General features: G+C 35.0%; 1 protein-coding gene across 2 annotated transcripts in view; it reads right to left on the reverse strand.

The window, feature by feature from the left end:
* Positions 1 to 4315: 4315 nt before the first annotated feature.
* Positions 4316 to 9103, reverse strand: part of LOC110456464 (AT-rich interactive domain-containing protein 2-like) — a 47153-nt gene continuing 42365 nt past the window's right edge. For both annotated transcript variants that reach the window (XM_021507242.1, XM_021507241.1), the window contains exons 19-21: positions 8465 to 8644; positions 6550 to 6641; positions 4316 to 5366 (exon numbers count right to left, since the gene is read on the reverse strand). In XM_021507242.1, the coding sequence (XP_021362917.1) occupies positions 5261 to 5366; positions 6550 to 6641; positions 8465 to 8644 (378 nt within the window). In that variant the 3' untranslated portion in view covers positions 4316 to 5260. The remainder of the gene's footprint in view (positions 5367 to 6549; positions 6642 to 8464; positions 8645 to 9103) is intronic.

A 9103-nucleotide genomic window follows, 5' to 3' on the forward strand; every position in this document is an offset into this window, starting at 1 on the left:
TTTCTTAGTTCCAGAGAAGAAGTCGCTTAAAGCAATATAGCCAAATAACCCTTTTTGGCCTCACCCCTCAGCCCCCTGGGGGGGCAGCCCCCCCATTTGTACAATTTTGATTCCCCACCACCTAAGGATGCTTACAATCAAATTTAGTTAAATTCCAATCGGTGGTTAAGAAGAGGAAGTCGTTTAAAGAAATTGTTGACGGACGGACGACGGCCGCCACGGTACGGCATAAGCTCACCTTGGTCCTTTGGACCAGGTGAGCTAAAAATATCATAGATTATATTTCCAACAGAAGAGCATATAATCTTAAGCATAAGGCCAGTGTTTACTGTTGATGATGACATGTATGTGTTCGAATTCTATAAATAATCTCAATATAATAGTTAACTCGTCGTGTTTTATGATCCTCAATGTCACGTACATTTTCCTTCATTGGAAACACAATGGCCTAGTTGGCCTGCATCTCTCACTTGCAATTAATCTCACACCTGTAACCTTAAAAGTAGACCAAGGTCAAATATGTTATATTGAGTAAACAAAGTGTTAACACCAATACCTATGATAACTGACTATTCAATAGAAACTGTTATTTTTTTTTTTAAACATTTGACCCCTGTGACCATTTCAAGATTTCGAACATATTTGATCCAAGTAACCTTGAACGTTGTCTAGGTCATTCATTTGAACAAATTTGATAGCCCTTATATGTTTTAAACCTACGGGATGTAACGAAATGATTTTCGTTTCTTTAACACATGATGTTTTTTTATTACCTTTAATATAGACCATTTACTTATTTAATTCAATGTATACACCTTTTATGAGGAAGTTTAATATGATCAAACGAACCACAAAACAATATTACCTGGTGTCGATTTGGTATTTAGCAATACTATTACGTATACGTCCTTACATGTTGATTAGGCAAAGAAACAGACATGGAGGTCACGAAAGATGAAATGTGTTACGGTTCTTATGTAGCAACATACGAGGTCGTACAAGATGTTAAAAAAACTAAACCTGAACGTGTGTCATAGTTTAACGAGATTGATGCGTTCGGTCTTACCATTATCTTAGAACACTGATAAAGAAGCAGTCCTCCACATTAATTAAGTTTATGTTGTATATCGGCTAGTGTTTACATTACCTGTTGTGATCAATTTGTCATTGTGAGCAAGTGTTATAAGGTCTATTACATACTACAGAGGTGTTTTTTCAATATTCTTATATATCGTTAGTACTGGTACATTCAGGCAGTACCTCCTTGGTACCGCTGGGTACCGATATCCGAATGCATGTGATCTAGTTCCAGGGGAAATAACTCGGCCTTCTAGATGATGTGTGTCAAGCATTATGTCTATCATGACATCCTAACTTTGAAAGGAATAAATCAAATTTATTATTGTCGTGTTCTCATCTTTTTTTAATAAACGTAGAGAAAAAAAGAATATTTCTGACTTTGTTTTTCATTCTCTAGATTTCAAAAACCTCAGTACGCGGAGCAGTTTTCCAATATCACTGAATACGTAGACTTGTATTATTCCAGAAACCCACTGTCAAGACAGTTAAAAACGGAAACTACTATAGCGTGGTTTATTCTGGATCATTACTGGACAGCAAGTGACTGTATGTACGATTAACACTTGAAACGGTGTCGCGTGTGTACATGATAGAGGTACCATTCTATTTAGTAGTCGGTGCTCCTCGGTCTGTTGTCCCCATGTCTTGTACATCTGCAGCTTAATACTGCTGTAATTGTCTAAATTCATCGACATTTTGGTGCTCTATTTTTCTTGTCCATCGGATACATGTCATACTAAAAATAGGTACGGAATGTTTTCTCGTTGTCCAAATTCTTAAAATAGTTCTATTTACCTGTGACTTCGAAAGTTGGTCAAATCAATCTCTTCAAAAGTACCCAATGGTTGAAAAATACAGTTTTCCATACACTCAAAGATAAATTCATTAATAATTGGAGAAGCGATGTTTTCAATTCACCTAAAGGGACCAATTACAGATTTTTTTTAAATGATTTAGTATTCGAAAAATACCCGATAGATCTCCCTCCAACACTAGCAAATGTTTATTGTAAATTTAAGAATTTGTAATGTAAAATTTCCGATTGAATGTGGTAGATAGAATAACATTCCAAGAGAAGATAGAAAATGTACTTTTTGTGACCTAAATGAAATGACGAGATATCATTTTGAAAGTCCTAGTACTTTCACGTTTAATACATTATTCAATTATGTCAATAATGAAGAATTAATTTCACTTATAAAATTCCTTAAGCACATAAATGAGCGAATTAACACTGGCCATTAACACCATGATTTATATGTAAACTGTACTATATATATGTATATAATTATCTACACTGTAACCAGTTTACGAGAATAAAAACATCATTCCTATGACAATATATCGGGATATGTATCGCAATATATTCATTCTGTATTGCAGTATATCGTTATACACTCTTGGTGTATTGCGACACCCTAATGTTATATTTAATTTTGTTCTTCTATCTTCAATAGTCTAGATAATCCTAACAAACATGCTGGAAACCCTCCAGTTTCTACAGAAGTTGGATGTTTATAGACACTACTACACAAGCATGAATTGCAGACGCTGGCAAAGTCAATCAGGGAAACTGCACATCAAATTTGGTTGAAATCATATCAATATATAATATAGTATAGCACTCCATACCAGGTACCTATTTGCCACCTATCATCACAAGGCCATCCTTGTTATTCAAGAGTTGTTTATTTTTTTTATTATTATTATTTGATGCCTGTGATCATGAAAATAGGTCAGGTAATTTATTTGAGGAATGCTTATATCACTCCGTCCAAGATACCCTATAACATAGTTAGTTGGGAAAAAATTGTTCAAAAGTTTGAACATATTTGATCCAGATGACCTTCAACATATGTATCAATGTCATGCAGTTGAGGAAACTTCACAGCACTACATCCTTTTTACTTATTGGACTATTATCACCCGGAGCCCCTTGGTTTAGTATCCAGATTTGTTTTTAAAGGTTTTTACATATCTGATCCCTTTGACCTTGAACATAGGTAAAAGCAATTCATTTGAAGAACCTTCATAGCACTCCACCACAGGTACCTGCTAGCCAAATATCATTGCTGTCTCTTGTTATTCAGAAGATGTTTAAATATGTTTTTTTGATACATTTAACCCTTGTGACTTTGAAAGTAGGTTAAGGTAATTAATTTGAGGAAAGTTTATAGCACTTCATGCCAGTAATCTACTGGCCAAATATCAGTACTCTGGGCCTCCTGGTTATTCAGAAAAGGTTTACTTTTAAAGGTGTTTACATATTTAACTTGTGACCTTGAAAGTAGGTCAAGGTCATTTATTTGAAACCAATAAACAAAAAAAGCAGCTTTATTATAAAGATGCAGGTATGAGTTTGGGGATAGCCTTATACTTGTCAGTATGAATGTACACACCAAATTTCGAATTTCACACAGCAACCCTTTACAATGTAATTAACTTTTTCAGATGACATTTTTACAACTGGAAGCTTTTTGGAATTTGAAAAATTAAACTGGACAGGAGTTCCCAAACGTTCTATGTCAATTCGATCTTTTCTCTTATCTTTATGATCTGTTGCATAACTAAGAACCAAGACAAATGCAATAACAAACTTTTAACTCCCAAATTCAAGATTGCTGCCTGTCGGCCATCTCTGTCCCAAAATTTGATATGCTTGGGAACCTTCATGTGAAATTTGAGAAAGATACCTCAAGTACTTTTTGAGAAATACCGCTAACAAACTTTAACTTTCAAATTCAAGATGGCTACTTATCGGCCACCTTGGTTTTGCAAGCAGTCACTAGGGACCAGGGTACAGGATGGGAGAAAAATAATAACCCCTGCCTTGAAGTTAAATAGCAATCTTTAGCTCTAAGAGTGATTATGTAGTTTTCTAACCCTCAAAACCAAATTAATCACCCTGAGGATTTGAGATTTCTTAAAAAATTCTCTGTCACATCCTCAAGGTAGGGGAAAATTCTTCTAATGTACCCCGGGTCATTCTGCCTTTGTGATATTTATATGTCAACATCAATTTAAAATCAATCGATTTCAATATCAACTGCAATCTAGAGTGTGAAACTATACCACCATTTCTCCATAACAGATGGCGGAAAATATTCATTTATGATTCCCCCCCCCCCCCCCAAAACCCCAAAAGCTATGAATAATTATAAAGATATAAAATCATACATGCTGACATTCACAATGACCGCTGCATGACAAAATCAACAGAGACAAAAACAGTATGTACATTGTTTGAGAAACTTTTAATTTGAAAATTTGATTTGTAGCTTGAACCTGTAAGAATTCTGATGTTAAAGACTAATAACTGACTCCAGCATGACGTCAGCAATTAACAAAATAGTAACGGAAAGCAACAGATACAGAAAGATTTTTATTTAAAACTTATATTTGAAACAATGACACATTCTTTTGGTTGTGAAATTGAAAAAATGTACTACAGGTTTAATGACATGAATTTTGTGGGTTGAGAAAAAATTTCATTTGCTTCATAAATAATAGAATTGATATCAAGTTACATTTTCAACGTTTCATCTACAAAACAAACATTTCATTGAAACTATATCTAAACATAAATTAAACATTACAGCTCCAAGGAATGAACCCTCCTGTATATATTTATAATCATATATTTTCTTTCAACGACCAAGGTAATTAAATATGCAAAAAAAAAAAGAAAAAAAAAGGAATTTATTACAAGCTAGCCACACTTAAGAAAAATAGATTCATCATACTCCCCAGTTTAACAATATATTAAATACATTTATCTCTGTTGGACTTTCATTTCTGTAACATATGATTCTCTCTTCAGCACATGGACAACATATGGAAACATTTATACAATAATTAATAACAGGATCACCTGGTATCTCACAAACATACAAAAATGAACACATGGTATACAGCCATGGTGAACTATGAGAAGTCAGCTGTGCCGGTCACGACACAAATACACAACAAATCATCAATGGCAATGCATGAGCCACGCGTGGCTGGGTAGCTTTATATTGTTCCTTTGACAACAAGTAGTGGATGACCGAAAATGAATGAATGATGGCTGGTGACCACAACTAACGATCGTGTGGGTGACCACACATTAAGCTGCGAGACTGGTTTGTGGGTTGGTGAAGTTTGGTCTGTGATGAGGATGATGTGTACAACAGGGCATGTGTCAGTGCTGATTGATGATCTCCCAAAGGCAGTTGGCTAGAGCATTGGAGGATTCCAGGGCACTCATTGCTGTGTGGTTGATGTGGCGCTCATGCTTCTTGATTAAACTGTAATCAGTGGAATGAATTTTTCTTAATACAGTATGAACAAACAATAATGCATGCAATTAATAATAGTGTTGTTTTAAATATGAAAAGGAATTTATGGATTATACCATATTGATAACAAACTTTACAAAAACAAATTTCCACTCATATCAAAGTCAAATATCATTATGTGAAACCATTCCCATACTTGGCAACTCTCCCCTTTTAGGAGGGAGACTTCCAACTTTGGACCCTAAAATTGAGCATTTTCAACCAGTGAATTGCTAAACTATTCCCATTTCCTAAGATCTGATGATACAGCTAAAAAGATGTCGGCTAAAAAGTGTCATTTTCCCCCTTGGTTGTACATACACACATTTTATCTGTTTTTAGTTCTGAGCACACGTAATCTCCCCCATGGAAATGTCAAAAAACGTGGTAAGTATGCATTCCTTGCTGTACAATTTTTATCTTGCGTTTCAGTCAACCAGTAGAACATCAACAAAGGGAAACTGGAATAAGTTTCATAAATTTCCTGAACATTGCAGGGCTCTCTTAATACTTAAGGATGAATTTTCTAGTCACATACAGAACATTCATTATACATAAAACTATGCCTTCAATATATACAAATGAAATAAATTTTTAACAAAATAATTTGATCCTAAACGTGTCTGTAAATATTATTTATAACAAATTGATATTCTCTCCATCAGATTCCAGGAGCTCCTCAATGTAAGATGTTTATAAAACTGTGGGCAAGTTTTAAGGCCAAACTTTTTCTAGTTTTTATTATAAAAACTGATAATTAGTTACATCCTCCTTTCTTAACAAAGGATCAGATCCCGAATACTCTTGAATCTTTCAGACAGTCGAACAGATAAAAAGGATCGTCACTATTTCTGTGTCAAACACCTTGGTTTTCAAATGTTAAATTGTTAAGGAGACACAACTCATGTACACATTTCTGCTCAAGGAATAGCCCTGGTACAGGTGTTACTCCATTTTATTAAGTCAGCATTAAAATTAAAGATATCTCACAGTAAAGAAACCCGTATTGTGGTTCTAAGGGGTTGCAAATATGTGTCTTGCCCAGCTCCATATATTTTGAATAGCCCAAACAAATAATGAAATGGATTGGACAAGATGCTTAGTCATGGAGAGCAGTAACAGTGGGACATATCAGCAAGACCTCACTACTGACCTCCTTCCAAGGGAAGAGTATCTGGCTAGATTCCTGAGTACTAAAGCTGCGGTGAGTCTTATATGTTTGGTAACTGGACCTTCTCTTTGTTCCTACAAATATAAATAAACAGGCAATCAATAATATAGCTCAGAAAATATAATGTTTTCTTACAGAACATCAATGAACAATGACCCCCCCCCCCATTAATTTTTAGCAGATAATACAGATATAAAACAAGACATCACAAGTGATACAAATCCCCTCGCATTCACACATTGTGACATGTGTAAGTTTTTTTCTAAAATAGTAACAGTGATCTTGACTGTTAATGCAGTAACCTAAAATGCGGAATTGTTCCACAAAGCTTTTCTAAAAATAGTAACAGTGACCTTGACCTGAAACATAGAAACCCGAAATGAAAACTAGTTCAAGGTATTGTCATAATTAACACTTGCATGAAGTTTCATGAAATTTCGTTGAAGAATGAAGTCGCTAGAGTGATGACAAAGAGTGTAACATGCGTACATATGGGCGGAATCTTTAATCCTCTCAAACTTTCATTGCGAGGGGATATTAATTCATGATTTTTAATGAATCCAGTTTTCCCCAAAACAGACTAAAAATATGGAAGTGAAAAAGTTCACTTTCATAAGATGAAGCTGCATGACTGAGAGCAGAAAATCAACTTGAGACCAATTCGATGGACAAATACACAGTCACACAGATGCATAAGGCTACCAGGTGTCGAAGCAAGAGTAAAAATCTTGAGAAAATCTCAAGTGTTTACGTCTTCTTTGATTGAAAAATCCTTTCTTCATAACTTTGTGAATTGTCATACAGTAAAACTCTGTTTACTCAAACTCGTAGGGTCCAGATCAATAGTTCAAAGAATACATGGTATTCGACAAATCCAAAGTTTGACCGACATATTCATTTTTTCATCATGTGGGACAACAGACAGTACGAGCACTGCAACTATCGCAGATAGTAGATGATAAAAGAAATAAGATGTTTAATCAAGATGACAGCATTTAATAAGATTTAAAATAGCTAAACAATGAAAACGTATAGCAACCGGTATTAAAAAGGTAAATAAAATTAAAAGCTGCCTTGTGTAACATTACTTGTCGGTTTGTCGCCATTCTGTACTCGGCTACGTTAATTTTACAAAATATCAAAATGAAATGAACTCTTCGATCATTTTAAAATGAAGAAAATCTTTAATCCTTGTCATCATAATGATAATTGATAACGAAATTCGATCATTTTAAAATGAAGAAAATCTTGAATCCTTGTTATCATAATGATGATTGATAACGAAATTAACAATCACAACATATTCAAGTTTGAATATCTTAAAGTTGATTGGATTCCACTTTGTGATTTTGGATTAATTTTGCATGCCGAAATATAGTATTACACACCAAGTAAACTAACACTTCCGCCAAATCATCGATGTCAAAACATTGTCTGGATTTTTTTTTAATATGCATACAAAATGATAATGCAGCTACAACAGGGTAACGATACTGCCGTTAATCCTCTAATTATCGGATGTCCAGCCAACACCTGTATGAGCACAATGAGCGTGGACCGCAGCCTTTGCCTTGAGGCATGTTGACGCCAGTGCCAATTCCTGTGATACACAGTTGAAATATCTGTCGGGCGTGACAGGTCACACTTGTTCGATGAATAAATAGGATTATTACTATGACTATGAAGAGTCGGGGACAAAGTTTTGTTCAAGGAATACGGGGTATTTGAGGAATAACAGTTTGACTAATCCGTGGTAACTTTACAAAGAATATGTATGAACTCGGTTGGGACCAAACAAATTGTTCGACAAATTATGGGTATTCAAGTAAACAGAGTTCGAGGAAGTGGGGTTTTACTGTATTTTTATCTATAAATTCGACACATTCTGCTGACTTACCACAAATTCGGGATAGGGCGGTTTAGGTGTGAAGCGGCGTATGGCCTGCCAGGCGGCATCCCCCGGATATACCAGAGCTGGTACAGTGTGAGGTTTTGTGCTTGCCGTGGAGCCTGAACTATGGGCCTGATGTCGTCGTAACTTAGCTGCCTTTAGTGACAGCTCAGAACAGTGGTGATCCTGCAACAAAGAAACAAGTCGGTCAACAACCTTTCAACTGGCACGTAGACACAGTTTATATCATTCAGAATCATTAACTTTTGTTCTTTCACACTCTGAACTATTAAAGTTCTTTATATGCAAGTTATTATCTATAATTCATAAAACTTTGCTCATGAATACTCAGTGTTAACATTCGATTTGCTTCTTGGATACTTAAACACCAACGAGAACATAAGAACATCATGTTACCCTTGATAGTTATACATTTATAACTCATTTTCTATTAACTGGTCAATTTGATCACTGTTTGATCTTTAACCCCTAGTTAAGTTTCAGCCAGATCATTTACAGCAAAATATGACCAGGTTTGATATAAATTGTATCACTTAGTGACAGATATGACCAGGGTTGGGATAAATTGTATCGCTTAGTGATAGATATGACCAGGGTTGGGATAATTTGCATCACTTAGTGATA

The sequence above is a fragment of the Mizuhopecten yessoensis genome, unplaced genomic scaffold (assembly GCF_002113885.1).
Source record: "Mizuhopecten yessoensis strain PY_sf001 unplaced genomic scaffold, ASM211388v2 scaffold8745, whole genome shotgun sequence".
In the NCBI taxonomy this organism is placed as follows: Eukaryota; Metazoa; Mollusca; class Bivalvia; order Pectinida; family Pectinidae; genus Mizuhopecten; species Mizuhopecten yessoensis.